Source organism: Lycorma delicatula, chromosome 5, assembly GCF_047948215.1.
Source record: "Lycorma delicatula isolate Av1 chromosome 5, ASM4794821v1, whole genome shotgun sequence".
Taxonomy (NCBI): Eukaryota; Metazoa; Arthropoda; class Insecta; order Hemiptera; family Fulgoridae; genus Lycorma; species Lycorma delicatula.
This window is the reverse complement of record NC_134459.1, coordinates 118,956,524-118,983,493: the sequence shown is the minus strand read 5'-3', so window position 1 is coordinate 118,983,493 and position 26,970 is coordinate 118,956,524. Positions and strand designations below refer to the sequence as shown.

Sequence of the window (26,970 nt, the reverse complement as noted above, 5' to 3'; positions counted from 1 at the left end):
ACAGGAGCAGATGAAGAGAGATGAACGCTAAACATGGGTGAAAAAGAGAAAGAGAACATGCGCATTAGATTTTACTGCTCTGATAGTGCTGGGAAGGAAAAGAATCATCGAATCGGTCGAACGATTCTTTTTTACTAATCCTATCTGAGAATCGAATCGAAAGAATCGATTCCTGTAAAAGAATCTTTTATCCCACTACTATAGTGTATTCCAAGCGAGAACATCATTCGAATGATGCAGTTAGTAATTCGAGATATCTCGAGATATTTCAATAATCTAATTGTTACTACTTTTTCATTCGAGATATCCCATCACTACTAATAAGGGTCGAATCAAAATAATTGGCGGTAGTTTTGGTGTTCGTTGTGTACACATTTATCATATTAAATTCATCAAATATTGTAAGTTATTTTTATATCAAAAGAGTGGTTTTTTTATAGTTGAGTTGCTTTTCTCATAAGTAAGTATATGTTTATATACATATATATTATATATACCGGTACCATATATGAAATTAATTTGTTGAACTAACCTACAAATTTTGTTGTCATTCTTTTTGCTTTCCCAAAGAAAAATTTATCGTAAAAATAAAATGGTCTTTAGATGACGTCTGACCAAATTCAACCTCTTAATATCAGTTGTTTGTGGGTAACGGACGTTTGTCCCGGTTAAACCAAAAGCTGCTTAACAGATTTTAAAAATTATTTCATTGTTGAAAAGCTTACGTTTTCAGACTGTTGTAGGCTATATAACATTACATCATCCCCGTGAATATTCAGTAATTTTGCTGCCCTTGTTCCCCTAAGTGAAATATAAAGTCTGTGGGAAAACCAGTTACCATAACATTAACCAAACTATTAGATTTTATTCTTCTGGCCATCTTTCAGCCAAGAGTAAAATATTTCAAACCCTGTAGCCCCCCTGACCTAAATGTTATAGGAAAATAAAGATGAAATATTGGGATTTTTGAATTGTTCTTTTTCAAAATGTGTCCCAGAAAAATTAAGAAACGTAGCTTCTAAATAAGAAGTTGTAACATTTCAGTCTGTTTATTTAGAACAGACTGAAGTGTTCCAATATTTAAGCACAAAATTGTATCCAAGAGTACCAGGATTCCTTATCCACAAAATTCCTTTCCCCAAGGACTACTATTGAACACTTAATTAATAAGGAGAACTATTATAGTATTCAAATTCATTTTTTCAAAATGTGATTTACCATCAGAAAAGATTAAACTTTTAGAATTTAAAAAGAGAATGGTCAAAAAATGATTCAGTACCTCTTAGTTCCTTTCCCCCCAACTTCCCTTTAATGTCTACACACACCCTTTAAATAACAAACATTAAAATATCTTAAAATTCAACCATTTTTTTTTAAAATCTTACACTATAAAAAGAACTAACATTTATTAGTCCCTAGGAGGTTCAATCATCATTACCCTCCAAGAGCCTCTAATCCTCCTAACCACCTTTAAAATAATAACAATTTAATTAATCATATACAGTGCATTGGAAAGTAAGTATACATCTATATAAAGATGAGATTATATGTTTCATGATTGCATTCCGTGCACTATAAGTAATGTTTTTTCAAAGGTTGGCAATATAAAATTTAGGAAGTTTATTATTGAACTATATGCATATAAAATAGAAAAACTTTGGCATACCTATTCCTCTAGGTATAGTCTTTTTATGTCTTAATCTCTAAAAGGAAAACTCATGCTAGCTGATCCATTCGTATCCTATTTTTTTGTATTTCTGTAAGTTAAATTTTCATGTCATCACAAGAGTACCATTACCTCACAAGAGCAGTATGTAATTGCATGAGAAGCTTGATTAAAATATATTTTATTAGTCAAAAAATAAGGTATATTACACTTGTACAGTGCCAAATTATGAACTTTATGGTGACAGTACTGTGTAACTTATAATGGATGTAAGTTGGATAAAAGGAGTTTCCACAAAAAATTTCAATTTTAACAAATAACTTAGGTCCTAAATAAGGTATATTCCAAATTTCATGAAAATTGGAAGCGAGTTGTTAACAACTAACCTTTTACATGAAATCAGTTTGGCATTATAAAAAATTAGCTAGTTATAAAATATTTGTTCTATTAAAATAGTTAGATTTCTTTTTAATATGGTTTAAAATTTTTCCTTGATGTTTTTTCATTTTTGATTTTCAAATGTTTCATTCATTCTGTTGCATTATTATGAAAACAGTATATTTTGAATATGTTTCAAATTTTTAACTACATAGTGATTCTAACTGACAAATTAACTACCTAAAGAACTAAACTTAACATATAGTGTGATGTCACTAGTATAATGTTTTCTTGTGTCAAATTACTTCAAAATTTTCTGTATAAGATGTTTTTCAATGCTATTTAATCATTTCATATTTGATTATTTATGTCTTTTTTCTGTTTTTGTGGTGTTAGTTTCAGATGAGTTCAAATAATAATCCAGGTACTGGTAACTTTAGAGGAAGAGGTAAGTGGTTCCGACAAGGAAGAGGTAATCCACGTGGCAGTCGAGGATTCTACTTTAACAACAAATCCAAGAGAAATGGTGAAAACCAGATTTTTTAAATTTATTATCACTTTTATTTAATGTATTCAAACACCTATTTACTTTAATTATAAGATAATCAATCATTATCAAAATAAGTTTTATTTATTAGTTCTAATCAGATTAGAACTAATATCGGTGTAAAAAGAGTTTAATGGGGTCATGTATACAATTTGGCCTATTGGCATTCAAGTAAGCATGATTTATTAGAGCAATAATATAATGCATATGCATTATATCAATCATATGATTGAATAACAATTATTATCAGTTTGTTATTTAATATTTAATTGTTATAAATAATGAACTTTGTAAACTCAAAACAGCATGTTTGTATGTTATTGTTAACATAAATACATTCACTGTAACCTCTAACTTGTATGTTTTTAAATAGGCCAAGAAGATGGCAAGTTAGCTCTATGATACTACAATTATATATTAAAATTTCATGTTCTATTAATTACATTTTCCATTCAGAAGAAAATAAAAAAATACTATCACCGATATTTTTATCCTTTTCCAGAGGTTTTGAAAACATCAAAGGTTTTCAAAAGTGCTATACCAAAAATATTTAAAAAAAAAAATAAACATTGCACTCATTTGATTAAGTTGCGTCTGCCCAATGTTGGGATTTTATAAAAATACTTTTTTAAATTTGTAGTGTGCCCTTCCCAGTGGATCCTGTTAACAAAAGAGTGTTTACAATAATACATGAGCAGCTTTTCATATAAAATATTCTTTCTTGCAGAATAAAGTTCAAAATGTTATAAACCATTAAACCTGACCGTTGGTGGTCATTTTTATAGAAGTAAGTATGGTATAACAAGGATTTTAATCAAGGTAAACTTCAACCTATGGATTTTTTATGAGTTATACAAGAGTTATTTTTTTTTCAAGATCCGATCGGTCACCAAATTAAAACCACAGTGAAAATAAAAAATTTTTTATTTGTAACAAGTACTTACATAATTACGCTATTTCTCTACATAACCGCCACTCTGATTTAGACATTTGTTGTAGCGTGGTACCAACTTTCCAATACCCTCGTCATGGAACGGAGTCACCTGTGTTTTCAGCCATGTTTCTACGCTGGTCTGCAGCTCAATGTCTGTGCCAAAATGTTGTCCTCCTAGCCAGCGTTTCATGTGAGCAAAGAGATGAAAATCGGATGGAGCCAAGTCCAGACTGTGTGGTGGGTGATCAAACACTTCCCAACGAAAACGCTGCAGGAGCTTCTTTGTTACAGCTGCAGTATGTGGCCGAGCACTGTCATGGAGAAAGACAATGCCTGATGACAACATTCCTCTCCGCTTATTCTGAATTGCCCTTCATAGACGTTGAAGACGCGCAGTATGAGGCTGCAGTGATGGTCGTGCCACGTTCCATGAATTCCGCCAACAGAACTCTATTCCGGTCCCAGAACACAGTAGCCATACACTTTCTGTTGGAGAAGGTTCGCTTGAACTTCTTTTTAGTGGGAGAATGAGAATGCATCCATTGTTTGGCTTCTTTGGTTTCTTCAGTTTCGAAAAGGACCCATGTCTTGTCCCCTGTGACAATTTTGTTCAAAAAATCTTCTCCTTCATTGTGGTAGCGCTGGAGAAACGTTAGGGAGGCATCCATTCTTATTGTTTTGTGATGGTTGGACAGCATCTTGGGAACCCATCTCGCACACAGTTTGCGGTAATGAAGTCTCTCACTCACAATGATGTAGAGGGCTGACCTTGAAATTTCAGGAAACCAATCGCTCAATACAGAAATTGTGAACTGACGATTTTCTCGAATTGCCTCATCCACTTGCTCAACGACATCATCGGCTTTAAAGTTCCTCCACCATTGTCTCACTTTGCTGTCACTCATTGAAGTTTCACCATACACATTACTTATTCGTCTATGAATTTCAGCTGTATTACACCCCTTAGCCTGAAGAAATCGAATTACTTCACGCACTTCACACTTTGCGGGAGATGCATTTGTAGACATGTTTACGTGCTAGCTGCGGGTTCAGAACTAAATGAAGTGATGCGGCGTGATTGAAGGCCATACTAGAGATGCTGCGCAGCACGTATGCGCAAAGGTTAATCCGATTTTTGCGTGGGTTTTTATTTCGCGACTGATCGGACCTTGAAAAAAAATAACCCTCGTAACACCTTCATCACATTAAATTATAAAATCCTTCATCACAAAGCAGTTTTTACAGTTTAAATTTTTATTTACCATTTTTCCTTTAAAGCCATGGAATACAGTTATTGGAAAATATATATATTTTGATATCTATATGCTTACTCGGTATGGGTATAATAATGTGAATTTCTTATACCTATAAAATTTCAAAAAGTAATTTTGATTTTTATGATTAGAAAACCAAAATAAAAAGAAAATTAAATCTTCCTACATGAGTATAGTCTTAATTATTGTTGAAGAATGAATTTTAAAACAAGAAAATAATTTATTTGACGCTAATCATAAACGATTGTGAAATGTCAAAAGAAGATTTTGGAACCGAATCAGGAAAATAGGTGGTAGTTGTGACCGCGATATCACAATATTTCAGGCTAATATTTTTGAAGGGGATTTAAAAATAAGAAAGCTTAATACGCAATTAATGGAGGAGAAAACTTATGTTTTTTTACAATTCATATACACTAATTCATAAACTGATGAGTTCGCTACATCCTACAAAATGTTCAAGTACTGCAATTTTTGTCAGTTTAAAATTCTTACCGAATAACACATACTGAAAAAATATTTTTAAATTAACAAATAATAACAGTACAATAATAAATAATTTATATAAAATAATATTTCCATTTACCAACAATTTTTAATGTTAGTATCCGAGCGCTTTTGTAGTCAATTCTCCATCATCAGGGATTATTTGAAGTTATTAATTTAATATTTATGTATAATTATAATTAAATTGAAGTTAAAATTTTTGCGTTCATAATAGTTGATTGTCCATTAATAAAATAAGTTATACGTTAATAAAAATGTAACGTCATGTCCGTAAAATATTTACAACAATTATCTTATAGTCGTAATTATAATATTGTCTATTATCTAATATTAGTATTTTATATATATGTCGTAACCATCTTACGGACATGACGTTACATTTTTATTAACATATAACTTATTTTATTAATTGAAAATCGACTATTATGAACGTAACAATTTTAACTTCAATTTAATTTTATAATTTTTTTTTTTTTTTTTTTTCTCTTCAGTCATTTGACTGGTTTGATGCAGCTCTCCAAGATTCCCTATCTAGTGCTAGTCGTTTCATTTCAGTATACCCTCTACATCCTACATCCCCAACAATTTGTTTTACATACTCCAAACGTGGCCTGCCTACACAATTTTTCCCTTCTACCTGTCCTTCCAATATTAAAGCGACTATTCCAGGATGCCTTAGTATGTGGCCTACAAGTCTGTCTCTTCTTTTAACTATATTTTTCCAAATGCTTCTTTCTTCATCTATTTGCCGCAATACCTCTTCATTTGTTACTTTATCCACCCATCTGATTTTTAACATTCTCCTATAGCACCACATTTCAAAAGCTTCTAATCTTTTCTTCTCAGATACTCCGATTGTCCAAGTTTCACTTCCATATAAAGCGACACTCCAAACATACACTTTCAAAAATCTTTTCCTGAGATTTAAATTAATTTTTGATGTAAACAAATTATATTTCTTTCTGAAGGCTCGTTTAGCTTGTGCTATTCGGCATTTTATATCGCTCCTGCTTCGTCCATCTTTAGTAATTTTACTTCCCAAATAACAAAATTCTTCTACCTCCATAATCTTTTCTCCTCCTATTTTCACATTCAGTGGTCCATCTTTGTTATTTCTACTACATTTCATTACTTTTGTTTTGTTCTTGTTTATTTTCATGCGATAGTTCTTGCGTAGGACTTCATCTATGCCGTTCATTGTTTCTTCTAAATCCTTTTTACTCTCGGCTAGAATTACTATATCATCAGCAAATCGTAGCATCTTTATCTTTTCACCTTGTACTGTTACTCCGAATCTAAATTGTTCTTTCACATCATTAACTGCTAGTTCCATGTAAAGATTAAAAAGTAACGGAGATAGGGAACATCCTTGTCGGACTCCCTTTCTTATTAGGGCTTCTTTCTTATGTTCTTCAATTGTTATTGTTGCTGTTTGGTTCCTGTACATGTTAGCAATTGTTCTTCTATCTCTGTATTTGAACCCTAATTTTTTTAAAACGCTGAACATTGTATTCCAATCTACGTTATCGAAAGCCTTTTCTAGGTCTATAAACGCCAAGTATGTTGGTTTGTTTTTCTTTAATCTTCCTTCTACTATTAATCTGAGGCCTAAAATTGCTTCCCTTGTCCCTATACTTTTCCTGAAACCAAATTGGTCTTCTCCTAACACTTCTTCCACTCTCCTCTCAATTCTTCTGTATAAAATTCTAGTTAAGATTTTTGATGCATGACTAGTTAAACTAATTGTTCTATATTCTTCACATTTATCTGCCCCTGCTTTCTTTGGTATCATAACTATAACACTTTTTTTGAAGTCTGACGGAAATTCCCCTTTTTCATAAATATTACACACCAGTTTGTATAATCTATCAATCGCTTCCTCACCTGCACTGCGCAGTAATTCTACAGGTATTCCGTCTATTCCAGGAGCCTTTCTGCCATTTAAATCTTTTAATGCTCTCTTAAATTCAGATCTCAGTATTGTTTCTCCCATTTCATCCTCCTCAACTTCCTCTTCTTCCTCTATAACACCATTTTCTAATTCATTTCCTCCGTATAACTCTTCAATATATTCCACCCATCTATCGACTTTACCTTTCGTATTATATATTGGTGTACCATCTTTGTTTAACACATTATTAGATTTTAATTTATGTACCCCAAAATTTTCCTTAACTTTCCTGTATGCTCCGTCTATTTTACCAATGTTCATTTCTCTTTCCACTTCTGAACACTTTTCTTTAATCCACTCTTCTTTCGCCAGTTTGCACTTCCTATTTATAGCATTTCTTAATTGCCGATAGTTCCTTTTACTTTCTTCATCATTAGCATTCTTATATTTTCTACGTTCGTCCATCAGCTGCAATATATCGTCTGAAACCCAAGGTTTTCTACCAGTTCTCTTTATTCCGCCTAAGTTTGCTTCTGCTGATTTAAGAATTTCCTTTTTAACATTCTCCCATTCTTCTTCTACATTTTCTACCTTATCTTTTTTTCTCAGACCTCTTGCGATGTCCTCCTCAAAAATCTTCTTTACCTCCTCTTCCTCAAGCTTCTCTAAATTCCACCGATTCATCTGACAACTTTTCTTCAGGTTTTTAAACCCCAATCTACATTTCATTATCACCAAATTATGGTCGCTATCAATGTCTGCTCCAGGGTAAGTTTTGCAGTCAACGAGTTGATTTCTAAATCTTTGCTTAACCATGATATAATCTATCTGATACCTTGCAGTATCGCCTGGATTTTTCCAAGTGTATATTCTTCTATTATGATTTTTAAATTGGGTGTTGGCAATTACTAAATTATACTTCGTGCAAAACTCTATAAGTCGGTCCCCTCTTTCATTCCTTTTGCCCAGCCCGTATTCACCCACTATATTTCCTTCCTTGCCTTTTCCAATGCTTGCATTCCAATCTCCAACTATTATTAAATTTTCATCTACTTTTACGTGTTTAATTGCTTCATCAATCTCTTCGTATACACACTCTACCTCATCATCATCATGGGCGCTTGTAGGCATATAAACGTTAACAATCGTTGTCGGTTTAGGTTTTGATTTTATCCTTATTACAATGATTCTATCGCTATGCGTTTTGAAATACTCCACTCTCCTCCCTATCTTCTTGTTCATCACGAAACCTACTCCTGCCTGCCCATTATTTGACGCTGAGTTAATTACTCTAAAATCACCTGACCAAAAGTCGCCTTCCTCTTCCCACCGAACCTCACTAATTCCTACTATATCCACATTTGTCCTACCCATTTCCCTTTTTAAATTTTCTAGCCTACCAACCTTTTTCAAGCTTCTAACATTCCACGCTCCGACTCGTAGAATGTTATTTTTTAATTTTCTGGTGACCCCTTCCTTAGTAGTCCCCACCCGGAGATCCGAACGGGGGACTATTTTACCTCCGGAATATTTTACCAAGGAAGGCGCCTCCATTATTGCTATGTGAAAATGCAGAGAGCCACATTTTCTTGGAAAAAAAGCAGCTGTAGTTTTCCATTGCTTTCAGCTGCGCAGTACTCAGAGGACTGAGTGATGTTGATACGGCCGTTCAAGTCATTGTGACTCACGCCCCTAACAACTACTGAAAGAGCTGCTGCCCTCTTTCAGGAATCATTCCTTAGTCTGGCTCTCAACAGATACCTCTCCGATATGGTTGCACCTTCGGTCCAGCTACTCTGTATCCCTGAGCACTCAAGCCCCCTCACCAACGGCAAGGTCTCATGATTCATAGAGGAGGATTTTATAATTATGTATAAAAAATTATATACATGAATATTAAATTAATAACTTCAAATAATCCCTGATGATGGCGAAGTGATTCCGAAAGCGCTCGGATACATAAAAAATTGTTCATAAGTGGAAATATTATTTTATACAAATTATATTAATACCAATGGTGCTAAATGCTTTGAAAATTAAACATTTAACTTGTAATACCACAATAAAAAATATCTGGAAACTCACACACCAACAAAAGTGAAAATGATTTAATTTTGTTAAAAGCTACATCATTAAATTAGGTTTTATCATTGGCAGAGGTTAAAAATTTAACGATCATACATTTTAATTAATATATACAATCACCAGTAACAATACATTAGTAAAATCATGCATACATTTTTACAAAATAGTAAATAAATAAAAGATGAAAAGATGTATAAAAAAATATAAATATTTTTTATTTTCATATTTTTTAATCTATTTTGGGAATTTTTTTCCAATTAACTTAAATTTATTCCAGTTACAGGTCAAGGTGTTATCATAATGTTAAAAAAAAATAATGAAACAACAGATATACTTAATAAATCAAGACAATTAAAACAGTTTGAAAAATATATATTTGTACTAGGATCAGTGAATTAATTTATCGGGTTAACAAATAATGAAGAGAAATAACCATTAATTTTGTATTGTGTTTAATGGATTCAAAACACATCACATTGTTTTTAACTGATTTAAAAAAAGTTCATAATTTATATTTTCATCTTGTATGTATGTTGAAGCTTTACATTCTAAATCTCTCTCTCTCTCTCTCTCTCTCTCTCTATATATATATATATATATATGACACAATTTTTAAAAAAACTGGAAACTTTATAAAATTGATTTTTAGTATAACTTTAGAAAGAAAAATTGCACAAACCTAACTCTTGCATGAGCTACCTTTCGTTTTAAAATAACCATCTTTAGAGATTTCCGCTGAAAGTACTAAGTGCCAATGAATTTTGATATTCCAACAGAATTTTTGAAACATCTTTGTTGAGTGAGAGAGAGAGAGAGAGCGAGTGTGTGTGTGTGTGTGTGTGTGTGTGTGTGTGTGAGAGAGAGATTTAAATTCACTCTTATAATATTTTTGTATATAATGAATCGTTCAGTTGTGTTAAGTTTGAGTCGTAATTCATATATAACACTTGCATACTGTTGAAATTTTTATGTATGTGGCTTGTTTCAAAAAGCTGGTTTGTGAAAATATTTTCATTAGAGTGAAGTGCTTTTATATGGGAATAAATTGTGTTGAATCGCTTCTTAATTTGGTGCCTATCTCACCTTAAAGATGTAAATATTAAAAAGTGAAAAAGTTTTATTTTCAACTATTTAATGAATTTTTCAAAGGGTCTAGTTAATTTTTCCAAACAGACATTATAACACTAAAATAAACCGAGTGTAAAAAATGAATATCAAAGTTTTAATTTGTTATAATACCTCTTGGACGAGGTATACAATGTTAATTTAAGGCTAAAATCAAACAGCGAAGAGGAAAATTTTAATTGTGCCCTTGGTCGCAGATTGAGACACCATCTTCCCGATTGACAATACCACTAACAAAGATGGTAACTCCTGAACAGAAAGCCTTCAGTTTTTTGCAATTTGCTATTTTGCTTTGTTTATTAAAAAAGAGATTATTAAATTGTATTAACCAGTTCTCTTAATATAAGGTGTTACTTTTGAATATCTTTGGTCCCGACATCCTGTATTATATTTTCTCCAACCAGTTTTCCAGAAACTGTCGGGTCTGGGTATGTGTGTGTACAGGCAAATGCAATTACTGCTACCAGCTTGCAAAGACTGCAAAGACTTGCAAAGAGCTGCAGGTGTAATGCAATGTGCAATATAAGTGTAAATGTACAGTAAAATAGTAGTCTGGAACAGACTATGGTCATTCACTCCTGAGACGTGTGATTAATTTAAATTCAATTACCAAAGAACACCGGTAACCACTGTCTACCATTAAAATCCATATAAAATGACTCAAAAGCCTTTACAAGCACTCAAACCTTAGACCTCTTGACTTCAAAGATCAGCTGATAATGCAATGATGAATTTAACCACTACACTAACCCAGTAAGGTAATATTAACAATAAGTCACAAACAACCTCAACCATTTAAAATTAAATTAAAGAATTCCTTTAAAAAATAATAATATTTATCTGTTGACAAGTTTAATAAATTTATAAATAATATTTCAAAAAGTAGCGCTACATTTCCCTAGCACATTCTATCTTTGTTTCTGAATAACAGGTACAATCCCTTATTACTTTTACTGTGATAAAAAATTCAACTTTCAGAATGTTTTTACTTTTAATGGGGCTGCTGGGTTCAAGAAATTGAAAAGTATACAAAGAACTTTCTTAGGTAACTCTTAGAAGGTATTAAATATTCATTAAGCTTCTAAATGTAACACCATACCCGGCATACATATTTATGTAAGGAAGATAATGAAAAACAGAATTACAGATTAATAATAATTTTATATTTTTATATAAATTATTTGTAATAATCTGTGATTAAAACATCCATACCATTAAGGTGAAATAATAAGATCATGATACAATTACGTAATAATAACTCCACATATACATATTTCCCTAAATTAGAGAAAAGCAGAAATTATATATATATATATATATGTGTGTGTGTGTGTGTGTGTGTGTCAATAATTTACAAGAGGATTTTTAAAAATAGAAAATTAGAAAAATTTTTAAATACATAAAAGGCTAAAAAAAATCCAGCCTTAGAAAGAAATATTAACTGTTGTGATACAATGATAGTGAACATAAAACTGATTATGATGTCAAACTTAAATTTTCTTGACAAATTACTTTATCTTCACATAAATAGATAAAAATAAAATAAATACTTGACTAAAAAAAAAGGTGCATTACATTTTTTCATTAAAAAAAAATTGACAAAACATCATTTTAAACTGTTAAGGTCACACTCACTGAAAATTACCCAACTCTTCAATGAATATCAAAATAATGTGAAGAATGTAAACAAATACACAAGGAAATATACTTTCTCATACAAAATTCATGATAAAACTAACTTGTCAATCATCTAATATAGATAAATGAGTAACAGATCAATAATAATTTTTACCAATTACGTTTTACAAGAAAAAAAAACTACATTTTGACAGCAGGTATAAGAATGGTAGTTATATCGCTCGCCAATACTATTGCTTTTTTTCACTAATGTGAATTTTATCAAGACTTATAAAAGCAAATCCAGAAAAAGATGATGGTCAATAACATCATAAAGAATATAAAGCAAATAATAAGCAGTTAAACAAGTAGTATAAGCCAAGTGAATTTCAACAAATAGATTCAAAACAAAAAAACTAAATGCATGAAATTAGAAATAATAATAGTAAATATAAAAATTGGAACAATATACAGTTTATAAAATAAAATGGCAGTTTCTTTTGTAATGAGCAAATAAAAATGGTAACTTTTTAGTTAAATAATCTTAATTCTGGTAACATAAGTACTCCGTTTTAAGAGAAATAGCATTAACCCATTTGTATGCTTAATTAACTTATGTTCCTAAGAAATATATGATATTTAACTTAGTTGGTTAGTAATATTAATATTTTATAAATGCATCATCAAAGTTCAGAAGAAACCATTTTCAATTTTCATTGGTACATTTTTACATTTATTTCGCGACCGATCGGACCTTGAAAAAAATAATTCTTGTACGATCAGATTCTCACAATTCTATCAAAAATTAAAGTCAAGCTCTTCTAACATTTGCTGTTTCTTTCCCAATTTTCACTCTCCGCTTTCCCCCTTTCTCCATTCCCTTTTTCAATTTTCTTTTCTCCTCATTTTCCTTTTCAATGACCCCTTTCTTCTTTTTCCCATTCTGTCATTTCTCCTTTTTTCCCATTTTTCCGCGCATAAATTGGTTCAGTAGTTTATTTAGTCAACAGCGAACACACATTGGAACATTGCCTTTTATTCTATATATATAGAAGAAGGATGTCTGTATGTATATCTATTTTGTTTCGTAAATATCACAATACCTAACAGGTATAGTTTTTGCAAAATTTTTCCCTTTCACGTAATTAATGTATATTGTGAGTATTGTCTAAATCGGACCGTAAATACAATTTCTCGAAATATCTCGACCCCCAGCGCCACGTAGCGTGCCATTTTTTGCAAAAATATCTTTTCACATAACTATTACAAGGGTAAATCAATTATTATCTGCAATGTAGTTATAAATTTTATTGGAATACAAATAGGAAACTTACTACATCATTTTTCAACATAGTACCCTTGCATTTCAACGCACTTGTTCCATCGTTGCACAAGCTTCCTGATGCCCTCATAAAACAAGGTTTTCGGTCCTGGCTGCACGCCAGGAATGCGTCGCTTCTTTCACTGTTTCGTCTGAGGTAAATCGACAGCCCCTTAATGACTCTTTGAGTGGACCAAACAAGTGGTAGTCAGAAGGGGCAAGATCAGGACTATACGGAGGATGAGCCAGTACTTCAAAGTTGAGTTTGGAGCGGTTCAATCGTGTGGGCAGCAGACTAACTTGCAAGATGGTTTTAAATTTAAAAAAAATATTTGTTTTTACCACAGACCACTGGAGTGCCATTGGCAAAAAATCTTGATAGTTGTTTAAAGGCTTGTTGATGAAGAAAACATTTTTTTAAGTTTTGTGCCGTAATGAAAGATTAAAAAAAAATTTAACAAAAAAAATACATTTAAATAAATTACAAATAATTTGTGAAAAAGTTTTTTATTCCAATGCTTTCATGTTCAAAAAATCTATTTTTGTGTGACAGACATTTGTAAGTATGTACATATTTCACCTACATATTATATTTACATTTACATTTTACCCCTTCCTAAATAATTACAACGTTGTTTATTTACAGTTATAGCTGCTTCTTTGTAGTTTTTAAACAACTTTAAAAAAGTTTGTTTGTTAAATTTATTATCACTACTAAGGAATAATTTTCTTAAAAATTAATTTTACTAGAATGCTTTCCTTTGAGTATGGGAGCTGCCAAAATGGAAAACAATTCACAATTTCAAATTTTAAAAGCTTAAAAGTATTTTGTTAACAATTAAGTCACTAAAATAACTTATGCCTTTCCCCTGATGGGCAGGTCACAAATTTTTAAAAAATCAAAAGAATCTTTTAAATTTTGATTTTAATTTATTTAAAAATGATGTTAATGAATAGTTTAAGCATTAAAAATGCCCCCAAATTTTCAAAACTTCAGAAACTTTTTTTTTTTAATTTCTGATGCTAATATTAAACATTTTGCTTATTGCTTTATTTTGTTTAGCATCTTGGCTTCAAAAATAAAAAGTAACAAATTTTTAACTATAATCAAAAAGGTAATTTTATATTTAATAAAAAAAAAAAATGAGTCAATTACATTAAAATTTATTATAATACATGGTTTTTGTAATATGTTGATATCCACGAAGTTTTTCAAAAATGAACTTAACTGGCGTAGCTAGAAAAGTCTAATTTTCAGTATTCATAATTATGTCACACCACACTTCTGACTTAGAATTTCTGACTTAAAATGATAATCCAATTAAATATTTTCTTTTTTCTTTTACATTTCTTAATAGTAATTTAAAAAAAAATAATTTTCAGTTAAGCATTTTAAAATATAACTTCATAGTTATTAATTTATTTATTTTGCATAATCTTCCAAATAATTTTAATTACATTTGTTTATATTTTTTTAAATTATTTCACTGACTTTAAAGTGATATTAATAGGCGTCATTGTGCAGACTGTCTGAAGACTTTATTTAAGTATGAATTTGCTGTCCAAAGTCAATCAGCTGGGGTTCATCGCACATCTCACAGAAACATGCAAGAAGGCGGAGAGAGTTACATCTGGTGGTTGCTTTAATGGGGAATGTGGTTGGCCCTCGAGCCTTCAAAAGAAGGATCATTGCAGCTACAGTTGTTTTGACTATGTTATATGCAGCCCCAGTTTGTTGTAATAACTTGAAGAAGAAATGTAATAGAGCTTGGTTGCATAGTGTATACCGATGGCTGGCACTGTGTGTGGTGCATATAGGATGACCTTGCTGGGGGCAGCTCTGGTGATCACTGGTATGCTGCCGCTAGTTTTGTTGGTGGAGGAGCGTCTTGCCAGATACCTGGGTAGATATTGGAAAAGCCAAGAGGGAGCTCATAAGAAGATGGCAAGAGAGGTGGGACAGTGACAGTAATGGAAGATGTATGCATCGGATAATTCTCTACATTGGGACTTGATTAAACAGGGGGCACGGGGAGGTGGACTTCTGGATGGCTCAGTAATTAACAGGCCATGGGTTGTTTGGAGTCTACCTCCATGCCAGAGTGAGGTAAGAGACACCAATGTGTCAATACTGTCACGAAGCAAAGAATATGATATATATATATATATATATATTTATATATATATATATTTCTAAGGTATCCCTGATAGGCATTGGCCTATCCATTTGAAAGGGAAGTTTCTTCAGAAGAAATAATGGAAACTATGATTGGATCAGAAGAGGGTTGGAACCAACGTGGGGTTTGGTTCAGATGCAACCTTGCCAAAAAACTGAGGAAGAACGGCTCTGATGAAAGGAAGTAAGCCTGAGGATGAGGGTGGAAGGCTAGCTCGCAGGGGTGGGCAGCGAGGTCCATCAGGATTGTTGCTGCTGGATGCCCTCGTGGGATGCTAAAAGCCTTCATTTGAGGATGAATCCAGGAGATCCTGAAGACACGTGGTGATGATGGTAAACCGACATGGTGATGGTGATTCCATCACCATGTCGTTTGAGATGGGGGAGGGATTTTAGTGGGTTCCTGTTTTGGCAGGAAACCCCACACACCCAGTATTACAGGCTATTAGGCAAAGGTCAATCAGCAATTTAAGTAATTTAATTGGTAATTGTAAGTATGAACTTGCTGTCTACCTAGTCAATCTCTCTCTGTCTCCCTAAATGGTTTTCATGTATGAACAGCATGTCCAGTTTGTATGAAACTTGTTGAAAAATTATTACAGCCTTGATTCATACTTTAAGTTTCATGAGTAAAATTTTATAAAGAGCATTGCTCTTCTGAGGATAAAGCTAGAATTCTGGTGTCACATCATGGATATAAATTATTGTTACATATTATGTATTTATAGAAGTTACTGTAATTTATTAAAAATAAATATAAATGTTAATTCCTAAACCCAGACCTGAACACCTTAAGAATACTTAAGTTTCAGGTGATGATTTGAAGTACTTTGTAAGTTTATGTACTAATATTAAATCATTAGCACTAATATTAAGTACTAATATTAAGTATAGTACTAATATTAAGTACTAGTATTAATATTATGTACTAATATTAAGTCATTATCTTCAGTATCACACTCACTTGGGACTTCAAGAGATAATCCAGTTAAATATTCTTACATATACTATTCATTGTATCCAGTAAAATGCTTGAAAGTGGTTTTCTATTAATACATTTTTATGAGAGTATTTTCTTTCTTTTTTATGAATGTAATAAATTTAAAACTCTTAAATAATAATTAATTTCTCAAAGTAGTATACTAGTAGGACTGGGACGGTCATACTGTTTTTAAATTTTAACTATGATTTTTAAACTTTGACTTTAATGCATTAATTTTAACTTCTGATGATGGCTTCCAAGTAAGCCGAAAGATCTAGAGAACATATGAACATGCTGGTATGATGGATTATATTGTTAATTTAGTTCTTAAATAATAATTCTAGAATTTAGATGTCTATAGACACTGTTCTCTAATTATGAACCTGAAGTATATGTAGGAAAATGTTTATTTCAGTATTGTTTTAAAATGTATTAAATTTTTATTGTTTTCAATCTGTTACTTAAAATATTTAAATTAAACATTGGTGAAAAAATGTTTAATATTGCTATTAAATTATAATTTATTAAATGTATATGAAAAAGTATTTTCTGTATGTCTTGTTATTTAGATTCCTCTCAGAATGAAAAGACAAAACATAATGTGCCTACTGAAAATATTCAACCTACATCATCTAAAGCAAAACCAACTCAGATTTCAATAGATACATTTTACGAACATGTACCATCACGCTATAAAGCTTGGAAGATTTATCATCCTATGGAAGGTAAATAAAAATCATTTTAATTCCATACAAAACAAAACAAAAAACAAAGACTCTTTTCATGAACCATTTGTATAATTTACTGTTAGTGAAAAAGTGTTTTTACTTTTTTTTATGTAGTATTATTTATTTCAGAATGTATGTGGGTTTCTAGGAAACATAATTGATTTTTATGAATCTTTTATGGATCAGTTACGAGTATCTTAATAAATCAGATTTTATTAGTGCATACGTTACAGTTCATGTATAGGTATATAATATATAATATATTATATATATATTATATACCTATATATTATATAGGTATATAATATATACGGTCAAAAATCTTAGCAGATTACTCGGTAATATGACAGGATCCAGAACTGCGAAGCGTAAGATTTACGCTCACGTAGTTAATTCCATCTTACTTTACGGTATACAAGTCTGGGAAAGAGCTCTGCGTGCCGACAAGAACAGAAGAGCCCTTGAAGGAATTCAATGGCGCATGAGCTTAAGAGTGATATGCGCATATTCTTCAGTCTCCACCGAGGCAGTACTCGTAATTGCAGGAGTTCCTCCGCTTAAACAACTGGCGGAGATGCGAGTGAGTATAGCATGTGGACAACCTTCTAAAGAAGCATATGAAGAGATGCTGCGTAATTGGCAACATCGTTGGGATGTAGCCAACACGGGACGATGGACACATCGTTTGATACCTTTGATCCGACCATGGATAGAAAGGAAGTTCGGGGACATAAATTACTGGATAACGCAATTTTTTACAGGGCATGGGTCGTTCAGGTCCTATTTATGTGCGAGACTAAGGGCAGATAACAACAACTGTCCTTACTGTGGGGCTTATGATTCCCCTGAACATGTAGTATTTGAATGTAACCGTTGGACTGAAAGCAGGCAATCCTGTGTAAGACGTATAGGGCCATTATCTACGGAGAATGTGGTGGATAAAATGCTACTTAACGAGGATAACTTTAATGTGATCTCGTCGTTTATAACCGCAGTTATAAAGAAGAAAGATGAGGAAGCTCGTCAAGAAGAAACCGCTCGCTGATGACGGCTTGTATGTGGAATTTCCGCCTACGAAATAAAAGAGCTAACCGGTGAACTGACCTGCCGTGCCGGACATACAGCCGGCGGGCGGGGAGGCGAGCTAGAGTAAAGGACACTCCTCTGGCGCGAGTCAAACTTGATTGTAGATCCGTTCCAGAGGAGTAGGTGGATATAAAAAAAAAAAAAATGTATAGGTATATAAGTAGAAATCTGTCTTGGCTAGGTAAATATGAAATTCTTAATAAGATATAAGACTTCATAGTTGTAACATCTCTTTAATTTAATCTTAAAAACATCTCATCAGTTTTTATAAATCTTTCAGAGATTGATTTTGATTCAGAATAAGGATTTTATATAATATTCTCACTCTGATTTATGTGGCTTGGATACATTTGGATTTTCATGCTGAATCCAAAATTTAACTTGTGTTTTTTCCCCCATATCGTCTTATTATTATTATTATTATTATTATTATTATTATTATTATTATCATCAGGTATATCTATAAATATCTTATATCTGGTCTGTTCTTTAATAATCCTGACATAATTATGACTGTTTAATTTTAATTGAGAAATGTTTTGTAGTATGTTTACTCTACTTTTTTTCAGAATACAACACTGCCTCACCAACAGTGAATAAAATTAAAGCAGTTGAAATGTTTTTCAAAAGAAATTACAAATTTTTTAATACTGTGGAGATCGAGGATAAAAGATATTTTCATATCGATTTAAAATACTTAACTAATAATGATAAAGAGTTTTTAAAAGAATGGTCTGATTTTCAAAATGACTTAAATAATAATCCGGATTATACTTTAAATTGCTTGTCACTTTCTATGCACCAGGTGTGTATAAGAATTATTTTTATATGTTATATTTTGTTGTTTTTGTCATTTTCTTTACTTATTAGATGTAATTAAACACATATGTAATGTAAATCTCTGAATGTTGTTTGTAGGTGGATTGTAAGTTAATATTGACCTTGAAGAATCATTTTCTGTGTATTTATATTTTGATTATGCTGTAAGATAATAAACCTGATTCTTAAAAATTCTTATATAACAACATATATAAATGTTGTTATCATATTTAATTTTGTTATCTGTATTTATAAAGCAACTTGTCCTGACTGGCTGACTGATTCATTCATTCATCAATGCCCAGCAAAACTACTGAAGATAAATGAATGAAAATTTCTATACATGTTCTTACAGTGTAGGTGCACACTAAGAAAGGAGTTTTTGAAATTCCAAGTTTAAAGGGTTAAAATGGAGTAACAGTGAAATTGACTATTTTTTTTAATTTCTCAGTAACAAATGAAAATATCGGCTTGATTTTTGGTATGTGTAATCTTCATGTAAATATCTAAAAACCAGTTTTTAGATTTTTCAAATTTTGACCTTGAAAGGGATGAAAAAGGTAAAAAGTAAAAACAATACAAATTTTCCCCAACAAGATATTCACTAGATTGGCACTTGGAAATACTCTTCAGATAAATATCTATAAATCATCTTCAGGTTTTTTCAATTTTGATTTTTTAAGAGATTTGACAGTGTATAGTGTGTCTCAACCAACACAGCCACTGTTACTGTATATGGACATGACTGCCTGCACCTGCCTGCAGTTACATGACTAAAAACACATAAAATAAAAGTAATTAAACGTTTTTAAAAAAATGAGAAACAAAGTATGGTCACCTCCTAATGGTTTTTTCGGGTAATGCTAAGAACCAGGCAAAATACATTTTTACCCATACAAACTATGGGTAACCAGTTATAACTAATATTTTTAAGATGAAGACTGACTGTCTTGAAACCCACATTCTTAAACCACTCAAAGTTTCAGGCCCTGTACTGACCAAACTATTTCTCTGAAGAAATTACAATATACTGATATTTTTTTATAAATTGAATAGGCTTTTTTTTATTTATCATTATTATTCTAAAAAGCATGAACTTAATGAACACAGTGAGTCCCAAGGGACAGAGCCCTCTGACTAGATGGGAAGGGTGAGCCATGACTCGCTAAATATTCCCGTGACTGTGATGGGAAACACAAGTAACCATATAGCACAGGTGAAGCCGTGGCAAGGATGCTCTATTTTTTTGGGCTTGCAAATATTCTTTAGATATAGCTTTAAAAACCATTTTTAACGTTTTTTGAATTTCAATTTTTTAAGGGTATCAGCCAACACAGCCACTATTACTGTCTGTGCGATGCAACTGGCTGCATCTATCTCCAGTTGCTTTACTAAAAAACAAAATAAATAAAAAATTGGTGGTGACAAGGAAATGCTAGTTATGTATAAATAAGTAAACATAAGCAAGGAACTGGAAAATCATTCATAATTATAAGTAGTTTTAAGAACTCAGGATGCAAACTAACAGTGGATAGGAATCTTGATAAATTCAGTGAAAAAGTACAACTGATAGAAATAGTGTGCTAGAGGAAGAGTTTTTCAAAAAGAAAGAGCTGCTTTCAACTTATTTTATAACAATGAGACTTAGACATATATAATGATTAAGTCGAGAAGAATAAAATACAAATTAGAAGAAAGTAAAACCTTGTAAAATTTGTCACAGAAAACAATAACATGTAAGAAATGCAGCTGTGTGAAAGCATATGTAAATATAAAATATTAATAAATATAGAAACAGTTAATATAAATAAATGTAGAAAAAGTACTATTTTCGATTAGGATAAAAGAGAAGAGAATAAGTGAAAGACCAAGTAGGAAGTGGTTTGATAATATGAAGAAAAATATAGGAAGAAGAACAGAAAACATTAAATAGCAATTAACATTTAATTACAATAAAAAACAGAAAATAGCAAGTTGAACCGCAGAAGAAAATGAAGATACTACTCCCTGACTGAAAGTTTATTTAGAAAAAGAGATAGAAGATGAAGACACATCTACTTCCCATTACATGAAAGATACTACTCTTGCAAAGTAAATTCTTTATGTGGAACTGTAACAATGCTCTTAAACAGAAATCGTATCAAAACATATGTCAACTTATTGATTAACAAACATTTAATGAATTCTGACAATAAATTAATTATTAGTATGAGAAGTAATACTTTGAAGCCATTATATAAAGGTTGTTGAAGAATTTAAATCTACAAAGCAATAATCAGAACTTATTTTAAAATTACCAGTTACATTTTCCATTCAACTTATTCTACAACACAATCTAGTTATACGCAAATTCAAACGATGATGTAATATAGTCCATGATGGATATTTCTAAGTGCACTTCTTTAATATAATTTATAATATTTAATTGTGCAGTGAACTGTGTTTGTTTATTTATTTTAGTTTTAATGATGCAATGACCTCTGTGGAATGCGTATTTGATGATGGAACATATATTCTGAAAAATTCCAATATAAACATTACCAGAATTCACTCGATAGATAAAGAAAGAAAGGAAGAATTTCTTTCTTTATTTGATTTGAATTCTGCAAACAAAAAATATTTTTCAAAGAAGATTACTGTTTGTGATCAATCATGAAATTCATCTCCTCAGGATCAATAATTATCACTAAAAATTTGTGAGAATCAATTTTATCACTAAAAAACTTGTAGCATGGAAAGAAGTTAAGTTCACATTAATTAACAGCAAGGGTGTTAGATAGATTTACAACTTATGGCTGAAATACCTTAACAGCTAAGTTTTGCTTAAGCACAAGTGTGAAAATACATTTTAGTTGAGTCTTCCAGTGCTTTGTTTAAAAGTCCCATCTGATCTGAACATCCTGCATTAATCTTGCTATTGCCCAATAAAAGAAATACATAGTTCACAATTCTCTGTGATTATTCATTTTACTAAGTTTGTTTAAAAAAACACCCTTATAGTCTCAAATCAAACAGATTATCATCCAAGCCTTTCATGCAGTCTACTTTAATACAAAAAATCCCATTATCATTTTTTTCATAATCTAAAATTTCACCTGAACTTTAGGTAACTATGACTAGCTTTAAGTACCTGTGATTACCTTGTAGTAGGTGAAGGAGATTTCAGTTGCATATCATTAATAAATGGTGAGCTTGAACTTACTCTTGCAATGCCATTTTAGCTATCTAAATTTAAACTGCCAAAATTTTATTGCATGTTTGATCTTGTAAAAAAAAAACATAATATCTTAATTTACTTTATGTTAAACTTTTATGATTATTCATAAATAATATTATTTTTGTATTTATAGTTTATTCTTGATGAACTAGAGAAACATGTTTCAAAAAATGGAGGAAAGGTTTCTGATATTACTCTTCCTATTATCAGAGCACGAGTGTTAAATCATGAACCAGTTTTACAATTGAAGGATTTGGCATCTAATTCATATGGTAAGAAAGCTACTTATGCTATTTCTATTAACTTCTTAGATCAACTATACAATTAAAAAAGCAAGGTGTACTATTTTTTGAATGTATAAGTCATCTTTTCAGATTGTGATCATGAACCAATAAATTAAAATTCTGTTGATATTTATGATTAAAATGATAGAATTTAATGAGCAGTAATATCAATAACATGATCTGGTGGAATTACCTTCATTACAAAAACTACAGGAATAAGCGTCAATTATGCTCCTTGAGAGTTACGAGTCAGTCATATGTATTTCTATCAAATTATCTGAAAAAATTGCTAATGTTGAATTTATTTTACATCACTTAATTTTCGACTATATTAGTGTTTTTATTTCATTTAACATTGTGAAGTATTGAATATTGAGTATAAAACCAAAAATATTCTATTCAATGACTATTCAGTAATTGTCTTTTGATTGTGAGGTAAAAAAATAATTAATAGATGAGCATAAAGATAGATAGTATATACATAGCAATAGATAATAGATAGTATTATACGTATACATTTTTTACATTACTTTTCCACATGATGATCATCATCCACATTGTCATTTATCACACTACACACCAACCTTTGATTGTCAGTAAAGAATTAAACCACTTGGACACACAGCCAGTTACTAATTGTTCATGAGCTTCTGTTTGGTATCAGAGCACTAGGTAGACTTCATTTCAGAGAAGAGAGGTAGTCATCCGGCACCAACTCTGAGCTACAGTGGGACTCTTTCTTGAACTACTCGAGTAAAGCTTATGGAGTGGATCTGCAGAGTGGAGTCATGTATTGTCATGTAAAGGAACACTATCCTTCACAATTATTCCACACTCTTTAGGATTGTCCCCTAAACTTAACTCATTGTTTTGCAATAAATTTCTGACATTGTTGCCGTCCCAGATTCCATGAATTCTATTTACAAAATTTCCTTGTAATTCAAATTAATGTGGCTTGTTTGGTGAACAAATATGTATCAACTATTTGGACTGTTTCTTGGTCTCTACATTCACAAATATTAATCCCCATTTCAACTGTAGTGCACAACTCCTCAGCAGCTACCTGAGTTTTGTGCACATCAGTCATTTGTTTTGTTGCCATCTTGCACTAAATTTACATAAGGCCAACTTGTCTGTTGTAATCCAATGAAGTGTTATAAAAATTTTTGGATGTTCATCAAAAAACTTAAAAATCATAAAGCATTTTTTATCATACCGTAATTGTTCAACTTTTTATAAGCCCATCAGATCGAGTGATTGTCATAATTTCCACTCCCACCATGCATATTTGTGTTTCTTTGAATTTCTCACAGCATTGTCGCTCATAACAGTACCATTTCCTTCCTTTAATAAAACAATCACACTACATATCTCACTGTTGATGAGACTAAATTTGACAGGTTCAGTGTTTCATCAATTATTGCTTTACCAACAGTGAGCATCTGTAAATGGAGGTGGGAGTTGTCAGGAGCTCAAAGTCTGATCAGAGGAGAATGGAGACAGTCATGGTACAGGGAGCCTGCCTTAGCTAGATAACCATATTATGATAATGTATTTTTCTTTGATTAGTTTTTATGATGATAAGTTTAATTTAATGATGATATTCTTAAATGCTGATTTTATTTTATCCATTTACTTATATGAATTCTCATTCTGTGAATAATAAGTCAATCACTGCATTCTTCAGAAAAAAATACTTATTAAGTATTTTTTATTTTGTTAATAAATAAAATTATATCATTTTCTACATTATTATATGCGTTTAAAAAGTTATGTATTTTATTAAACAGATTTCATTCAACTTTGATTTATTTTATATTTACATTTCAGGTAAATTAGTATCGATAAAAGGCACTGTAATACGAGTTGGGAATATTAAATTATTATGTACATGGTTAGCTTTTTCTTGTAATAAATGTAGCAAGATACAGTGTGTCCAACAACCTGAAGGTTCATACACTTTACCTACATCATGTTCAGCTCAAGGCTGTTTATGTCGTACATTTACTCCACTCTGTTCATCTAATTTTACACAAACTGTTAACTGGCAGACAGTTAAAATCCAAGAGATAATTTCTGATGATCAGGTTGGTAATCATAAAGCATTATATCTTTTCATATAACAAAAAAAAAAAAATTACAAATAAAGTATAATACTATGCCTAAAAATAGTAAAATATTAATAAATATTTTTGAAAATGGTACCTTGCAGTAGTTAAAATATATTAAAAACTACACTGTTTTTACATTACTGCTATTTAGTTGAATATATATATTAATTACGAGGGATATCTGTAAAGTAAAGACAGCTGAGAGATTTCTCTCCTTAAGGTTGGCTAACCTGTGTCATTCATGGCCACGCTAGTAATATGCACACTGCATTGTTGTCTGTAAGTTGTTGCGTTATAGTATCTTTGATTATGTGTGAGTTATTATGTTATAAGATGAATAGGAAAATCTATGTTGCTGCTGAATGTAAAATATGTGGAGTCATACGTTTTTTAAACCGTCAAAATGTTAAATTGGTTGAAATTCATAGGCAGTTGGTTGCTGTGTACGGTGAAAATGTAATGAATGAAAGAAACATCTGAAAATGGTGTGATAAGTTTAGAAATAACAGTATTAATGTGCATGATGAAGAACATTCGGAGAAGCCCTCAATAATCACCAAGGACTTGTTGCAACGCATCGATGATGAAATCAGAAAAGATCGTCTGTTAACTATTTCCGATCTGGCCTTTTCTGATGTTTCAAGAGCTGTTATCGATCACATTGTTCATGACCATTTAGGTTTCAGAAAGGTTTGTGCATGTTGGGTGCCGCACGTCTTAACGGAATGTCATAAAAAATCCAAACAGGATCTGCTTTGGAATTTTTGATGTGCTACAGAGAAAAAGGTGATGAGTTCCTTAATTTAATTGTTACCAGCAGTGAAACATGGAGTTCATACTACACGCCTGAGAGAAATGGCAGTCAAGTGAATGGCATCATCCTCAATCACCAACCAGACCAACAAAGGTCAAGCCACAGACATTTGGATGCAAACTGATGACCACAGTCTTTTGGGATCGGTTTGGCATACTGCCAACTGATTTCATGCCGCGTGAAATGACTATAAATGCAGAAGCCTACTGCAAAACTCTGTAAGTTATGGCATGCCATTCAGAATTGGTGACATGGGCAGCTGACTAATGGCATCGTCCTGCTGCACAATAATGTATTATGTCCACATGTTGCGGGTTTGACACGTTATTTACTGAGAACATTTGGTTGGGAATTTACAATCACCCATCATGTAGTCTGGACTTAGTTCATTCTGATTGCCATTTGTTTGGGAAATTGAAAGAATTTTTGAGTGGTAACTCAAAAGTCACCCAAATCATGGGTGACTATGAACTTAAAAATGCTGTTAATCAGTGGCTAAATGGACTGGCAGCAGAAGAATAGGGTGTATTGAAGCTGGTGTATTGCTATGATAAATGTCTTAATTCATGTGGCGATTATATAGAGAAGCATTAGTATAAGGTATGTAGTTTAAAAGAAATAAAAAAATATTTATAAAGTTTTCAGAATAAATATTTTTACAATGAAATGGTTTTTACTTTAGAGATAACTTCTCGTATAATACTGAGGTCTTCTGAGCCATAAGGTTCATTATTGGTACCTGAAAAGTTGGACCTTTGTTAGAAGAGAGTGTAGGAATGAATAAGAGGAATATACAAACACATTTATTATTCAAAACTATGGGGTCTGATCTGAAATTTGGATGTATCCCAGAAAAGTAAGAACATGATATATTAAACATTTTACTTCCCAATACCTCCATATTTAGCAGAAACACATGGGTTATGAAAATGAGGGGGCACCAGTAAAATATAAACTTAGAAGTGGCCAGATGAAGAATGAATTGTCAAGAGTTCTAAAATTTTTACAAGAAAACTTGACATATCAAGGATGAGATTGTTCAAACGTGTAAAGAAATTAGAAGAAGGAAGGATTATCTAGGAGAATACATGAGATGGAAATGTTAGGAAGGATACTAAGAGAAGGTGACTAAATGGTTTAAAAAATTTTGTAGAGCAGAGGTGTAAAATGTTTTGAAATGAGGGAGGAGCTAATAGAAAAAGGTGTTTATAGACTAGAAAGAGATGGAGAAGTTCATCATCCTTCAAATAAACGTAGTTATAGTTAGAACTGGAAACTGCACGTGAAAATGATAACTGAAAATCATTACATAACTCAACATAAAAGACAGTGCATAATAGTGCAGTTCCACAGCTGTACTAAGTTTTAGAATTAACACTTCATAAAGTTTTTCAGCACACAATAAATC

General features: G+C 31.6%; 1 protein-coding gene across 3 annotated transcripts in view; it reads left to right on the top strand.

Moving 5' to 3' along the window:
• Positions 1–199: 199 nt before the first annotated feature.
• The window catches only part of LOC142325335 (DNA helicase MCM8-like), a 66,002-nt gene continuing 39,231 nt past the window's right edge, over positions 200–26,970 (top strand). For 2 of the 3 annotated variants that reach the window (XR_012756514.1, XM_075366955.1), the window contains exons 1-6: positions 200–460; positions 2,441–2,570; positions 17,073–17,228; positions 18,887–19,122; positions 22,487–22,625; positions 24,468–24,724. Coding sequence is in view for 2 of the 3 variants with exons in the window: in XM_075366955.1 (XP_075223070.1) it covers positions 2,447–2,570; positions 17,073–17,228; positions 18,887–19,122; positions 22,487–22,625; positions 24,468–24,724 (912 nt within the window). In the remaining variant the exon portion in view is untranslated. The remainder of the gene's footprint in view (positions 461–2,440; positions 2,571–17,072; positions 17,229–18,886; positions 19,123–22,486; positions 22,626–24,467; positions 24,725–26,970) is intronic. The other variant, XM_075366956.1, reaches the window with a different exon arrangement.